The 16,076-nt window shown below is 43.1% G+C and overlaps 2 protein-coding genes across 2 annotated transcripts; one reads left to right on the top strand and one right to left on the bottom strand.

Moving 5' to 3' along the window:
• The first annotated feature begins 794 nt into the window (after positions 1-794).
• On the top strand, positions 795-5,541 carry LOC131887300 (serine/threonine-protein kinase pim-1-like). The gene is made up of 3 exons (XM_059235875.1): positions 795-1,523; positions 3,858-4,379; positions 4,588-5,541. The coding sequence occupies exons 1-3, from the start codon at positions 1,460-1,462 to the stop codon at positions 5,148-5,150; spliced, it is 1,149 nt and encodes a 382-aa protein (XP_059091858.1). The 5' UTR covers positions 795-1,459; the 3' UTR covers positions 5,151-5,541.
• Positions 5,542-10,300: 4,759 nt separating this feature from the next.
• On the bottom strand, positions 10,301-15,026 carry LOC131887298 (cell division cycle protein 20 homolog). The gene is made up of 7 exons (XM_059235872.1): positions 14,377-15,026; positions 12,519-13,157; positions 12,142-12,440; positions 11,945-12,072; positions 11,446-11,593; positions 11,175-11,345; positions 10,301-10,566 (listed from the first exon to the last, which is right to left on the bottom strand). Exons 1-7 carry the CDS (start codon positions 14,570-14,572, stop codon positions 10,438-10,440), a joined length of 1,710 nt encoding a protein of 569 aa, XP_059091855.1. The 5' UTR covers positions 14,573-15,026; the 3' UTR covers positions 10,301-10,437.
• Between the last annotated feature and the right edge of the window lie 1,050 nt (positions 15,027-16,076).

Genomic DNA, 16,076 nt, shown 5'->3' with positions numbered 1-16,076 from the left:
ATTTCCCATCCCCGTTTCCAAAGCGCGCATTAGAGGGGGCCTAAGGCTGATGGGCCACAAAGAGGCTCATTTATTGCGCGACATAAGCAACAACAACAATTGCATATCTACATTCCTATTATTGGACGTTACTAGGAAGAGAGCTTTGGAGAGGAGTAGAATTTCCGCTCAACAATACACTCTTCAATTGAACAGGAATGAGAGTTCTCTCGAGAAATTGCTTAACGTTTCCATATGCAAACAACCTTATCACACTTGAGGGGAATTTGGACAGTGAATGAATGAGGTTCAAGCCTCGCTCTGGCTGCCGTTTTGGTGTGTCGGAAATATCAGAAAAAAAATTACTCTGTGGTAATTTCCATGAAAACATCCGAAGTCCTAGCAAGTTACACTGGTTGTTTTTCCAGACGAGACGTTAAAAACCGAAGCTGATCCCTCCATCTTATTATTGACACTGCATTCCACAGGTGAAGTACCCCCTTGCCTATGGTTTCCTTCTAGATGGTACCTGAAGAAAACTTTTAGAGGCTTGGCTCCAACTTGCTCTCCAACACATTCTCAAAAGCAGCCTTTTTTGAAGCAGGATGTGTACATTGCTCGCCGTCAACATAGCTCGGGATCACACCTGTTGGGAGATGGAATGAAATTCTTCAGCTTAAAATAATCATTTTGTTTCCAGAGAACACAAACAATGACTAACAAACAATGCCTTTGGCCTCAATCCAAACTCTCCCACAACCCTGAATGGCTTTGCGCATGACGTCACGTGAATATCAGGCGCATCAGCCTCAGGGCCAGTCGCGCACGTGCGTAAGTAGAGTCTACGAAAACAACGAATGTTCGGCTAAAACATTGAGCATATCATCCATGGACTGATATGTTCAAACAATAACTAACGTCATATTATGGACTTTAAATTGTCCAACTGAAACCCATGTGTGAGGCCTAAGACTCATGATAAGTCATAATGGATACCCAAAACTCTTGTCGTGATGTAATTCCCAGTTCTTGAGAAGCGCAAACACACGGGAAAAGAACACTCTCGGTGTGCTGCGGTTCATTCACTACGTTTCGCTCGCCCTCCAGCCCTCTGTCGTCTCTATCTCCTCTCTGATATGAGAACGTAAACTTGTGAGCGAGTGGAATTTCCTTCCAAACGTCAAGAGCGCACACGCACATGGACATTGAGAGGAGGAGTGCGCATTGCGCACCTCAGTCTCACCAATAATAGTGAGGAACATCCCGAATGAAGAACAGTTTCAGAGCTAGCCTCAAAGCATAAACACAAGAGCAATTCTGTGCTAAACACTTCCAAAAGTTCTCGTTCCAACTTCGAGCAGACCTTCATCACTCAAGTGGTTCCAAACTGAACAGTGCTCTCAAGACACGAGTGTTTGGATCAATATTCAACACGAATTCTACCGACACAATTGCACTTCAAACCCCACCCGCGAATAACATGAGATTGCGGGATCTATTAAATCTATCATCCTCTAAAGGATCAACCACCACCATGCAGAGAGGTAAGAATCATAATTTCACTCATTCTTAGATCGTATTATTAGAAGTAACAGCAGAAGTAGCATGTAGGGAAAACGCACATTTGAGAGCCAGTTTTGTATGCTAGTAGTTCAATCGGGAAGTTGTGAAATGTGTCCTTGCCATTTACCAAACTACGCACTTGGATTGAAAAAATAAAACCTTGGCTGGTGCAACAACCATCCTTGACGATCTAGTGGTAGTGCAAGTCGTGGTTGAGCCAGTAGTTATCTTCACTGGCAATAATGCATCGCGCTCCCGCGCACAGGCCTACTACCATTAGTATATCCAGCCATTTGAACGACGATGATGATAATGCAGATATTTTGTTGTCCATGGTTTACTGGCAAAAGACGATTCATTGGCCAGTAGTAATTGCAAAGTTCAAAGCGACCTTTTTGCGCCTTCTCGCTGAAACAAAAACAATACCCATCTCATCATCCAGCTTGCAAGGAAGGTCGATTCCAGGAAGGACGAGTAGCCTTTACCGAGACTTGTTTACACGAACTTGGAACCCTCCCGGCGTCACTCGGTGCAATTAATGTACGTACAGACATACATACGTACAATGAGCGAGTGCAAACCGACCTGCTTGCTAGCTTACATATGGGCGAGTATGACAAGGTATTTCACCACTTTTAAGTCCAAGAGCCGCGTATACTGTAACCTTCCCGCCAATCGATGCCCAGTCCAAATTCCTGGAATCGCCAGAGACGTTCTACGATGCATTGGACGCCACGCTGTATTCAAATATTGGAATCATTGTTTGTGGCCGTGATTCATAACTCCGTCCTATTTAGGTCAACATTAGTAGTTTACTAGAAGGGAGGGAAGATGGATAGATTGCCCGAACCTGTTTGGGTAGTACACAAACAATATCAACGCTTAGTACTAGACTTTGGAATTCCCCAGAGGTCATTTTCTGCGCATTTTCGCCATCAGGAAATAAAAAAAAGTGGAACCGCCAACCTTTTGACAGGAAGAATACAGTACGTTTGTTCCCGGTGACGTCAGAGACTCTTCTCTTTTGCGACTCTCTGCGCTGCATCCGCTTCACTCTCTGGGTAGACCAGAATTTTCTGGTTTGTCGGAGGGCCTTAGAGGCCTTAGAGGCCTTAGAGGCCTTTCTTACTCGCTCTTTCGTTAAGGGGGAGAGGTACATGTTAAGAAGGAGAAGAATGAGAGAAGGAGGGGGGAAGAGAAGGAGGGGGGAAGGGGGGGTAAAGGGGAGGGAGGAGGTTGGCTCAGGTCAAAAACGACGGGATGTGTACTTTCTGCGGCGAGAAGGAAAGCCGAGCCAAAGGACTAGGGCTTCTTCACTCCAAAGGCTGGATATACGCAAAATTCGTAGCCCGGGAACGTTCCCTTCCTCGGAGCTTAGTTGGCTCCCAATTGTTGCTTTCACATGCGTAGGTGGGACGTGGGATTTGTTGCGCTAGAACTGTCACATGACCCGGACACAAACAATTTTTGTATCATGCTACCATACTACTTCTACTAGACTAGGGTGTCAGGCTGTAAAGCACCATCTGTGAGTCACGAGCTTAGGATGCTTCTTGGCCAGGAGCTCTTTTCAAAGAAGCCAGACCTGACTCATAAGACGAATCCAGGGGCACATAAAGCAACGTGATCTTTTTGGCATCAGAGCCTAAAAAAGGATTGCTGTGTAGTACGCCGTTCCCAAATTCATCTTGGGCAATACGCCAACATTCTCGAGTCAGTGAATGCTTTGCACACTGTCTTGGCCATTTGACTTTGAACTTGACTCTTGTCCGTTTTGTACGAAAGAGTTGGCGTCCTTTTAAATCAGGTGACGCGAGGCAAGGGGAAAAAGCGGTTAAAACCGTTGGAGTTTTATTTGGAGATACCTGGCCGAGGCTTGGAGAGAAAGGGAGAAGAAGAGTGGTGAGGCAAAGTACGAGGGTTTCCTTGTGCGTTTTAGTGAAGAATTGTTGAATTCTTTGGTCGTAAATTAGCCCTCTGAACGAGGCCATGAGTGCACTTCTCATGGCAGCCTTGCAAAAGTGCATTCCGCCACTCTTCCTTAACATATGTGACCTTCGCCTAATTCGCAAATGTCACCGCGATGTACACCCAGTTGGCCAGGATTGTCTTGAAAACAAAATGGAGCTTATTTCTTCACTCCTTTTCGACGTAATGCTGTATAGATGTGGCCAGAGCATCATCTTATTATAACCTTTGCCGAAAATGATTGTCAAGAAATGTCTCCAGGCTTGATAGAGAGCTCGCTCGCTCGCTCGCTCGCAAGGAAATGCCAAATATCAACGTATTGAACATGGCCCTTTTGCCTTTTGCAGAGTCCGTCTCAAGCCAACGAGAGTTCTCCAAGCAATACGCCTTGGGAGCCGTGTTGGGCAAGGGTGGATTTGGGACCGTCTATTCGGCCCATCGCATCAAGGACCGCCTACCCGTGGCAGTGAAGATTGTAAGCAAGAATCGAATCATTGCAATGGACAAGAATGCTACCCACATCCCCATTGAGGTGGCCCTAATGAAGCAAGTGGCCAGCGTACCCGGGGTCATCAAATTGATCGACTTCTTCGAGATGCCTGATTGCTTCTTCCTGGTCATGGAGCGCATGAACAACTGCAAAGACCTCTTCGATTACATCTCGGACGCCGGATTCGTACCCGAGGTCCTGGCCAAGCGATTCTTCAGACAGATCTTGACCACGGTCATTCAGTGCCAGGAATCCGGAGTGCTTCATCGCGATATCAAGGATGAAAATCTCCTGATCGATACCAAAACTTTGGAATTGAAGTTGATCGACTTTGGAAGCGGTGCCCAATGGAAAGAGGATGTTTACACTGACTTTGATGGTAAGTTCAATTGAACATCAATAAATCATATTTCGTTCGAGTAGCTCCAATTTTTCGTTCATTTCAAAAAGTGCTGACTAGATATTTCACTCGCCTGAACTTGACACCGTGTCTAGCCGTAATACATTGTGGCATGCCTGAAAGGTCCATTCAATGTGCTTTTGAGATCAAGCTCGATTCTACAACTCTCCTCTATTCCATTTTCCAGGAACCAGAGTGTATGCTCCTCCAGAATGGATCAAGTTTCGTCGGTACCGAGCCGATGGACTCACCGTGTGGTCTTTGGGGATTCTGCTCTTTGATATGGTCTGCGGAGATATTCCCTTTGAAAGTGATTCCCAGATTAAGCGAGCCCATTTGAGTTTCCGACCCGAGCTGAAGCTCAGTCTCGAGGTCCAGGATCTGATCCAACGATGCTTGACCGTGAACCAATCAGATCGAATCAATCTCAGTCAGATCTTGGATCACCCGTGGATGCAAGTCTCCGAACCGCAGGGGACCTTCATGAAATCCCTTCCCGTACTTCAACGGGCCCTGTCTCAACCCATGGCCGTGGCTAATCAAACCAAGCCCGCCAAAGAGATCAGTAATTCGCTCGAATCCGAGATGAGCGAAGATTTCAGCATGGGATCATTGTCAGATTCTCCTGGTTCATCCATGTCGATTTCTCCCATCCCCATGCTCCACCCTAAGGGTTTGCAAAGGAACAAGATCAGTGTGGGAGACCTCACTTTAGCTGGATCCTCAGTGGAAACCCCAATGTCGCTCTAGATCTGTGATTTAGATCAGTCATCCACGCCAGTCATACTTGCAGTCGAGAAACCAAACTTCTTCGCATACGCTCTAGGTCAAAGAAGCGACACCCTCCACTACACATAAAACAACTACCAGTCCATAAATCAATACCAAATGTCCTTGTGTTAGATCTGATGTACCCCCAAGTGATAAAATCTTATCTTGTCAGAAAGAATTGACGAATAATTCAACTTTGATTCTAGCCCCCCCTCCCCAAATGTCAGCGACGATATAAACTTTTTTTTTATAGAAAAAGTATATTGAAAATATATCTAGTATATATTTCAAAATGTCGATCGATGGTTATCGAACAACTATTTATGTATCATTATCAACATTGAATCAATAAATATTCTTGAAAAAATAATCCAAAGCGTATGCCTTTATCTCCATAGCTCTCTCCCAACCATTTTTCCAAATTCCTCCCCCATAATCCATCGGGCTTTAACATCTTTTGTTCGGGCTAAAGGTGATTTAGTTGTTCCAGCAATTGTCATAATAGATTTTTTTCTCCAAATTTTGACCCACTGCTTTTGAATGCTGAGACTCGTTTTTCAGTGTTACTAGCACTCCCCTAGTGCACAGGCCAATAGATATGATTAAGTGCATTCCAGTCTGGCGAAGTTCCACTAATTAGTGGGCTCATCATTGATTGTCTTGCTAGGTCTTGACCGTCGTTGCCCTTTACAATGTATGAAACTACAGCAATCGAGTACGAATAGATTGATTTCTTTTGGATTTCATTTCGATTCTTGACTTCAAACTCAAGTTAGCCGAAACTTCTCGCAGAATGAACAAATGTGATCGTCCTTGTCTGTGAATGTTAAAAAGAAGTAAGTAAATATAGACAACATGCCCGATGGCAATATCAACCAAAATTTTAATTTGGAGGGCCGGCCTGTTGATTTTATGTTTATGGTAACGTGACAGATTTTATTGAGCCATTTTGGGACTTTTCATGCCACCATGTACCAGGTATGTACTTGGTTTTAAATTCAGCTCACGATTATCATTCATGTTTGAAATGGAGGTTCTGATCGTCCGTCACTCGTCCACCCCAGGGAGACCCTAACTGACATGCAGTTCTCGCAAGATGCATTATTTCAAATTTCGAAGATAACCATCAAAGTTGCTTTATCTGGTCCAATGTATGCTCGTTTTTTTATTCATAAATTAACTAATTGAACCCAAAAGGCTCTTAGATTGTAAAAAAAGTGCTCGTTACAATTAACCTAGTTTGGTCACGCTCAATCTTGCGTAGGAGCAGGTAGGTTCTAAAACATGTTGCAAAGTGTTCGAGAAAATCGCCTGTAAAAGCCGGATTGGAACACAAAAGGTGTCAAAAAAGGGTTATCTAAATGCACCATTAGCAAGAAGGAGCACATGTACATACACATACCACTTACACCAACACTATGCGTAGGGAACTCAGGAGATATGTCCAAAGTTATGTAGTAAACACTACATACAATTCGAATTTTCGACCTGTTCTTGCTCAGCTGCATAAGGTTATGACAATCTAACTTTGAGAGGAACCATTTCACAAATAAAAACATATATGAATCGCCTGCCTTTAATTGAAGAGGTGTGCGTTTCTTCTCTTATTACTTTAATTCGAAAAGTGGCTCAGAGTTACAATGACCAGGAGAGGCCGATTTGCCGGGAAGCTCGTTCACAGTCCATGCTTCTAGAAGTCCGTGACAAAGTACAGCTATAGGTTATCCGATGAAAGCCGTCGGTTATTAAGATCAGACAAGAGCTTCTCCAATCTTGAGTTCGTCTTGGATCAGGTAAAGGCTGTCGAATGGAATGAAAGCTCTCAGAACACTAAGTTTATTGCTTGCCGATTTTTTTGGACATCTACAAATAACTGTTAACAAAATTGTAAAAATTTGCCAGCAGTTAATATTTTTTTTGGTTATATTGGTCTACGAAAGTGTATGCGTTGACAATTTCTAATTCAACTACTTTTCAAATCCTTTATGTGTTGTGTTGAAATCAAGAACGAAATGAGTTGCATCACATTTTTAATATTATATTGTATTGCATTTATTTCGTAAGTGGCTTTTATGACCTCAATATTTGAGGAGAAATGGGAGGGAGAACAGCACACTTTCGAATGACTATATACTCAAAATCAAAGTGGGACAGGTTAGACATAATTTTCAAGTTTTGATTTGAACTCTCGCAATGACGTACTTGATCGCATTCGGGGATCTAGACTATTCCATATTTAATAGTTTGTTTGAGTTTCTAGCATTTTGTCACGTTATCGTTGGAAAACAAAATTATCTGCGGTGGTATTCAATTTCAAATGGATTACTCCTCTTTCAAAAGGGAGTATCGCTTCAAAAATTCAAGAGAGCCAATACAGATTGCAAACAACTCGAGTTCTCGTTTCTTCAACAATTGAGCCACTGCTACGTCAAGTACATAATGGGGTTAAAGGGACGACCAGTACATACCTGTTCATTGTCAAAAACAGATATCTGAAAATGCAAAGGCTGGGTCCCATATCGTGGCCCCGCTGTCTATATAAATTGTTGAACTCTTTGGGAATTATATTTCCTCAAGACCTGTTACTATTATTTATAAACCAAATGATTACACCTTCAAGCCTTCCATAATCCAGGCTAGTTAGAACAATCAAGTCCAACTCTGTTCTTTCTCGGGCTCCTTCATTGTTCAATTTGCTGCCCTCAATTATTCATAGGGAGTATTTAGGTGTTGTTGCTCCACTTGCATCTTTCAAGTTAGACTTGAAAAAATTCTTGATCAAAATCATTGATCAACCCGATATTCAACGGCTCATCCGCCAACTCGGATTTGTGTTCTCGGGAGAATAGAGAGACAGGTTTGAAAAACACGGTTTTCCATAATGTAAGCCAGTTTCAATCCTTGGCGGCATCTACCCTCAGCCGGACATCCGACTTGAAAAGGGCCAAGTAGGACGCGGTTGAAGGGAGCAATTCAAATAATCAAGTGCTCGATTGAAACCTACGGAGTTATTATCATTTTCTACTAGTCCGTGACATATTGGACTAAACAATGCAATGTGCTTAACTAGCTTCACAAAAGCTCGATAGTGTAATAAAGGATATAAATAACCGAGGTAATGTGCATTTGAGTCAATTGTTACTTCGACAATGAATTTTCAAGACAGAATCTCGCACAAGCAGAGGCTGCGAAAGTCTAAATTCTCGCCATGTCAACGGTCGGTTTAGTACAATATCGTCGACAATTAAAGATATGGTTTTGTCCAAATAAATCCTCACAAGGCAGCTAACCTTAGCATAAATTGAGAGAGTTGTAGAAGATCAACACTTCAAGCTTCCCCTGAAATTGGTCGATCTTAGAGAAAATAACTGATTAGTCAATGTTTCAATCAAAATACATGCACGAAGTTGAACTTGTCCAAGCACAATTTGAAGATCTTCAAGACTATAATCTTCAAGTTCAACCTCGGCTCATTCCTGTACGGTTTCTACATTCAAGTACTAACTCTTAACTCAGTTTCCATGACGTCATGGGTTTTCCAGGGTCTTTTCATGAGCAATCAAGCCACTGTCTATCTGCTTTTGGGGGACCTGATCGGTAATGGACGAACAGGGTCAGGTGTAAATCTGACAGGCCTTTTTTAAATTAATATGTGATTTTCTGGCTCAAGTCGAACTTGTGGGTTTCTTTTCTTTACTTCTTGTCTCCTTTTTTAGAGGCGAATTCGCTCAAAGTTAGGTCACTAGCTCCTGTATATTCCTCGAAAAGTAGAGATTTCGTAAATATTGAAGTTTTAAAGGAAAAAGAAAAATTTCCATAAAAGCACAGATCGTAGATTGACTAGGGACTTCGAAGTTGTGCAAGGAGATTGGCTTAAAGTCCGGAAATATGCCCTTTTGTAGTCAGGGTTGAATTTTCCCAGCCAAAGGATTAAAAAATCAACTCCAGCACTTGCAAGAATCAAATTGCGAACAATGACAAGCTTCAATACCGATATTCATAGGGAAGCGTGTCGTAAGAAAGTTTTAATCTTAGGATTGTTTGAAGCAAAGCTTAACCCTTAAGGAAATTTGGATAAAAACACCCAGGAATATTCAGAAGTGCCCCAAAATGACGAAATAGTTTGTATCTACATTCATTGATTTCATTATTTATCATTGATTTTTCAGTCTTTAATTGGAAGTTCCATTGCAAAGCGCAGTATTCGTTGTGATTGCGGTAATCATTTGTCTCCCTGACTCTCATCCGAGCCTTAATTAAGCGCAAAATCAAAAAAAGGTTGGCCATCCTGATAAATAGGCCCAGTCAAAACTAGCAGACTAAATATCGCATTTATTGACAGCAAATTTGTATTAAAAATCGCCTGAATTTGCACAAAAACATGCATTTGAAATTGCCTAAACATAGCCAACGGGCCAGGTTAGAACCCACTTTACCAAGGTAGAATATTCTTCCTTTGTTCACACTGCCTCTAAGATTGATCGGCGAGCTCAGCATCTTGTACATATTTGATATTGCAACATAGAAATATATCTGAGTTTGGTGACAGCATTACTATCATGTCAAAGTTAACTATTACAAAACAATTTTGTTATTGCGAGTAATTACATGATATAGATAATATTACATTGTTTTTACGTTCCTTACAGGTAATAGTACGTCAGTTGTTCCTTAATCAACCTTCCATCACCTCGGCATTTACTTCATAAAATTTCGTTCCGTAACATCATGTGTGCATATCACCAAATGTTTGAGACATAGAATACAGAAGAAAAAAAATCAAAAATTGCCGGGAAAATTCTCAAATCTTGTAGAAAAATCTGGTTATGCAAGTGCTTTTGCACAATTTGTAGAATGCAAGTTTTGGCCTACCCTACACCGGTTAATGGCATTTTTTTGCAGATTTCGGCACCAATACTGAGAACATCCCCAGCACTTAAAAGATGTGCGTTTTATAACTCTTATCAAGCTTTTTATTCGGGTATCAACGAGTTGCTGGATCTAGCTAGCTCTTCAAAAAACAGTTGTTCTGTATTTTTGGTTTAAAAAAAAAAGTCCCCGATCATACTGCTGGAATCTAGAAACCACACACTAGTTTTGTAGCATTAGTATAAGAAGAGTTCATCTGATACTGTTATTTTTTGATTTATTTGGTGGCTTTTGCTATTATGTAGGTTCGAGATTGTTGTGCGAGACAAAACAACAAAGGAATATTAAATTTCAAGGAAATGCTAGACATAGAAGAGAGGTTGCCCAATAAATAGGTTTAACGAATTCCCGCACGTGAAATAAGCTTGCTGCCTCCACTCTTGGATTGAATTTCTTGCTTCTTCTTGGATGGATCCGGTTGAAAGCATTTCCAAAGACGCAATGTCTCATCGGCACCTCCAGACACCTGCAATAAACATTTCGGAAACGGAGGAAGAAACAAGAACAAATGAGTTAGTTTGAGGGATTACATGTCATTCACAATATTACACCATTATATTTGGGAGGAGACGTTTGTCACATCAGAGAGGACAAAACTGCATTCAGGATGGTGCTCACTATTGAATTTTACGAGCGCGGCCTTCCTCTCGGTTTATGGGCAAAAGAGCTGCGTGTCTTTACGGCTATCAAGTATTCTTTCGTTTGAGCATCTTTAATTCTCATCATTGACATTGCCAAGGAATTGAAGCGACGACCCTACGGCGTAAGCACCTGACATGCACAAAATGAGTTTGATACTTCAATATTTGAACCTCTCAACTTGGAAGTCATTCTTCGCCACAAATAGGAAAGTGACGAATAGTCTCGTGCTATTTCGGTCACAGACTCAAACAAGCGAACAACGTCGCATTTTCTACCCACTCACTTTGGGAGTGGGTAGGCAAGTAAGTAACCATCAAGTAATACGACACTTTTGACACAATGGAAACCTAAGAGTCACGGAGTGAGACTTGGGAATGGCCAATGTAAGATGTAAACTGTTCAGTACAAATTGAAAGGTCAGCTATGACTTACGATGGTGGATCCATCAGGAGACATGGACAAATGAAGAACTCGCTCGGTGTGACCAAATAATTCGGCCACTTTCGTCATGGTCGGATATTTCCAGATGGAGATCTCGTTGTTGGCGAATCCGTGGGACGATACCAACTCTTTGTACTCTTTGGACCAGAGCAACGCACACACCTATTTAATATGAATCAAAAAAATTAACGTTATTAAATACACATTGAACATGAATCATAAAGACTCGTTGAACTTAATGAGAAGCGGAGCCAATGCTTACTTGCGATTTCGTGTCAACGGAGTGGAGACTGGTGCCGTTATTGCAATTCCAGATTCGAATGGTTCGATCAGCGGTCCCGCCCCCCGAGGCCAAAACGTTGGGCTGCCATGGACACCAAGCTAAGGCCTTCACCGCGGCCTGATGATGTCTATAAAATGTCATTTGATTTAGAGAACAAGACGCATTCCCCTCTGATTATGTAGGCCTTTCGACCACCAACATGTGACATGGCTGTTTTCTCGTGCATCTCAAACTTAGTTAAATGCCATCTTTGAACCAAGTCGAATTCTTTTCATTAGAGAACTATGAGGGCCGGAAATAAAACGAATGGGAATGAACAGTCTATTGACGATGAAGCATAATTGCAAATGTACCTAGAGAGCGATCAAAAGTTCGTTCCTTGGCTCGCATCATGCAAAATCCAACAGTCGTGATTGGACTCGGTTCTTAGTTTAGCTAAAGAAATCTGGAATTCCGAAGCCTTTGAAGCAATACTTACGAGAAAGAATATTTTGGTGTCGCATCGGTGAAGCATTCGCCATGAGCGGCCGACCAAACATTGAGCAAGTTGTCGTTGCCACCACTGGCCAGCATTTTACCATCCGGAGACCAGGCCAATCCGCACACCTGAGACGAAACAAAATCTCTAAAACATACCAAACTATCCAAGTTTGGTGAATCTTTTCCTCAATCTACCTCTTGGGTATGACCCTCTAGTTGGCCCACCAAATGATCAGCCACCCGCACATCGCCGTGATGAATTTGCCCACTGCGGGAACCACTGGAAACAATGTACGAGTTCCAGGACAAAGAAGCCACCCGATCGGTGTGTCCACTCATGAGTCGAATTCGTTTGAGATGCTCTACATCCCACAAAGCCACATCGCCTGCCGAATTACCCACGGCCAGAATATTGCCCTCCTTGATCCATTTGACGGAGCATACATAATCTTCGACGGAGTCCATCTCGCATAACTGTTGAATTTCACCATTGCCTAGAAGGAGTCGATCATCACAGACAATATTAAGAGACTGTTGGAGGACTAGTGAAATCACAATCAAACGTAACCTACTCGCATTCCACAGATAAATGTGCCCACCCAAAGCCACGGCCAAGTGATTATTGGCTGACCAATCCAAGAGGTTCAGGTAGTAATCGTTCATAATCTCGGGCGCATCCAAGATACGCTCAGGCACTTGCGGAATGTGTCGAATATATTTCTTGGCCGTGACCGAGCCCGGTGTCTTGGGTTGAGTATAGAGCACCTTCAGCCCATTGGCGTGCGTCTCCGGCGCTTTGGGCGCCTTATTGGTGTACGAAATGATGCGGGCACTGGCATCCAACTCACTCCCGGTCAGCGCTTCGGACATTTGTCGGCGATATTCCCGTTTACTGGGCGACAAAGTGGCCTCGGCCTCGATTTGGCTCTGGTCCGAAATGGACCGCATCAGCCGGAAATGACTCGTTTCGAGGTCATTGGCTTGTCGGGCGGGAATGAAGCGGTCTTGGGGGCCGCCACCCGGGGTTTTCCTTCCGGGCGTGAGGTTTTCCTTCCGACCCGGCGAGTTCTTAGGCGTTTTGGAGGGCGTTTTCCGGATCGATTCGGACAAGCGCTTGGATCCCGGTCCGGCCGAAGTCGACAAAAGCGAGTGGGACATCGAGAAACTCCCATTGTTGGCCGGATTGAAGCGACTTGAGGCATTCAAGCGACCTGAAAAAGCCCAAAGTCATACGTCATTAATCAAAACCAGGGCTCGGAGAATTATTTTTTCAATTTCAAATTAATTTCAATTCTTTGGGAGGTTTCCATCAGCCAAAACTGTTTTTCCAGGAACTTCTAATTTTGATGAAAAATTGCGTGTGTGGGTGTGGATGTGGGATAAAACATTGAAGGATCCGAAAGATAAGCGAGTACGTTATTGTTTTGACCAGCAGGGATTTTTTTGGAGGGCTCCAAAATGTAAACCTTATCGTTCACCACAATTGACTCCAACACCTGCTTGACGAAAACGCTCATGGACACTTTTGAAGACGTGTTGTAAAAGATACCTTTTGCACTTCCTTTAAATACTGCATTAGTAGTTGTTTTCTAATTCTCATATTATTCCTGCTTGCCTTTTTGGCAAGAGCTCAGCTTTTCCTCAAAATGCAAATAGAACGCGAATGCTTTACACACAAAAGAGCAAATATAAAAAATTTGCATTTTAATCCAGGTTTTTTCTTCACTCTGACGGAAAGCTAGAATAAAGCACCCAGAGGAACCAAATTTGATCCGGAAACCTGCATGGTTTAGGCGTGCTATTGGGGGGTCCAAGGTGGGAGACAATATTGAGGGCTTTTAATTTCAAGATTTTGAACTAATGAAGATATTGAAACCTTTGGTAAGTGCTTTTTTTGGTAAAAAAAAAACCTTTTGCAAAATTAGTTTCATGATGCCTTTTTAGATGTCTTTTTTACTTTTAAACAAGCCTATACCTTTGCTTTGGAGAAATTTTTGTCCCGTGAAAAGTTTTTTTTTTGCTTTTGAAAATTATTTTAGTGATTATTTGACTTCTAACAAGAATCTTTTTTCCCAGAGCCCTGGTCATAACTCATACGCAGGAGTTGATGGCCCGCCCGAACTTTTCACTCGAGTTTGGCCAATCCCATCAAATTGTTCAGATGTCGGGCGGGCCAGTCATACTTGGACCAGGCCATAGTGATATGCACGAATACGTTGGAATTAAGAACTGATTTTCTCCCTCCATCCCACCTACGAGCAGGCCCCAGTTGGTGGAAAAACGATAAATGGCTTAATTATAGTGTTGACATTAGATGACGAAAACAGGCAGAAGTCGCGGAGATTAATGAGTCTCCGGTCTGCTTCGAGGTTGATTAAGCCTCATTAAGGCTCATCCTGGCTGGTCGGCTGACTGGTCCCATGTTCTTACTGGCGTTGAGCAGAGAACTGGTGTTCAATCCGGAGCGATTCATAGACGAGGCGGCCGCCGGGCCCGTCGGGGCACTGCCCCCTTTGTTAGTGGCGGCGGCGGGCGCCGCGTGAGGCTGGCAAGCGGATTTGAGCGGCACGTCCATCCGTGTAATGCTGGAGAGGTCGCTTTGAAATTTCCAGGCCTGCGACGACATGTTGCCTATTCCAGAAGAACCCACCGACCGATGCTGATCCACCTCTCTTCCTCTGGGTCGGCCAGCGGGTGCGGGTGCGGGTGAACAGGAAGGTTGATACAAGGTTGAGCCCGTGCTAGCTGGTTCCCTCACTAATGGTCTGACTTCGTGGGAGACCTCGATTGGATTGTGTTCTTTCTGTGGCTCACTTCTGCCGCTTTCTCGTTGTCCCGCTTTCCCGCTCCATTTAAGGATGGATGGATAATTGCTTCGATTTGGAAGAGGAGGAGGAGGAGGAGGAGATGGGTGAGATGGGTAGATGGAGCCAGTCCGCCCTCGCTCCCTCCAGCCGCTCCAGCCAGGATGCAATGAGTAACGTTCGCGGTGGCGATTTAAAATGGGGCTCAGGAAGTACAACGGAGGGGATGGACAGTTAAGGGTCCAGGCGGTGCAGGCGCAAGAGTTTACCTAGCAGCCATTTGCAGGTCCACCTAAGAACTATTTTACTGGATAGAAACGATTTTCAATCCTGGAACCTCATAGAATTTCGATTCATGATGTCAAAAAACCTCAAATTTTAGGGCTGTATGAAACACATAAAAAGCCGTTGATTTAACGAAATGTCGCCTGTTAAGGCGACCAAGTCTGAAATATTGGACAACCAACTTTTATAACGGTTGCATATTTTTGTGGACATCCTTACGCACGGCGACTAGGAATGAACTGGCCAATTATACAAGACGAAAAAAATATTCTTTTTCCTAACTTTCTATTCACATATTGTCTGATTGGGCCAAAGTGTGGTTTGGATCTCGATCTGTCAAGCGCCTTTGAATATTGACTTGTCAAACTTTAGATGGCGCAAGATTCGTTGATTCAATATTCGTTGACTAATATCTCACGCAACCTTTATTTTCGCGTCCTTTTCCCAAGCCATACATTGCACGTAGAATTTTGAGCCTTCAATTTCGTTCCAAAACAGTGCCAAATCCAAACCAGACGAATGAAAAAAATGTACCTTCATCCACGTACAACTAGAGAGGTAGATTGGTAACGGGAACAAAAACTTATCATCTCCTGAACAGTTCACTGTGTTCCAAATTAGCACTTCATGGGGACGTTTAGGCAAGCTCTGGCAGGTTCGTTTGTTTGCTGGTACCAGAGTCAGTGATGCAAGTTTGGGGCTTCAAACACGTTTTTGAGAAGCTGACCCTTTTTTCGCATTCCTATATGAGGAAAGGTCAGCTTCGATAAAACCAGTTTGAAAAGACAATTTTGCATCACTGGCATTGGCAGGCAAGTTTGTTTGCTGGTACCAGCGGTTGCCTAAATGTCCGAAAATGACCACAAGGTCTTGTTGAATAGGACATGTCAAGTAAAGAAATTTCAAGGAAGAAAGTGGTCCGGGAAAACTGTGACAGGCATCACAGTCAACACACACCATCTGCTCACTGAATTTTCAATAATCGAATGACTTGGATTGAGCTGTGTTACACAACCCAATAAAATGAACGGTTCCAGGACA

Source organism: Tigriopus californicus, chromosome 9 (assembly GCF_007210705.1).
Source record: "Tigriopus californicus strain San Diego chromosome 9, Tcal_SD_v2.1, whole genome shotgun sequence".
NCBI lineage: Eukaryota > Metazoa > Arthropoda > Copepoda > Harpacticoida > Harpacticidae > Tigriopus > Tigriopus californicus.
This window is presented reverse-complemented; position numbering and strand designations above follow the sequence as displayed.

Excerpts from the sequence above, each read along its gene's own strand:
- LOC131887300 (XM_059235875.1), top strand. The coding sequence starts at position 1,460 with ATGAGATTGCGGGATCTATTAAATCTATCATCCTCTAAAGGATCAACC. Across the intron at positions 1,524-3,857 it reads AACCACCACCATGCAGAGAG|AGTCCGTCTCAAGCCAACGA; the intron begins GTAAGAATCATA and ends TGCCTTTTGCAG. Across the intron at positions 4,380-4,587 it reads TGTTTACACTGACTTTGATG|GAACCAGAGTGTATGCTCCT; the intron begins GTAAGTTCAATT and ends TCCATTTTCCAG.
- LOC131887298 (XM_059235872.1), bottom strand. The coding sequence starts at position 14,572 with ATGTCGTCGCAGGCCTGGAAATTTCAAAGCGACCTCTCCAGCATTACA. Across the intron at positions 13,158-14,376 it reads CAGTTCTCTGCTCAACGCCA|GTCGCTTGAATGCCTCAAGT; the intron begins GTAAGAACATGG and ends GGGCTTTTTCAG. Across the intron at positions 11,594-11,944 it reads ACACCAAAATATTCTTTCTC|ACATCATCAGGCCGCGGTGA; the intron begins GTAAGTATTGCT and ends GACATTTTATAG.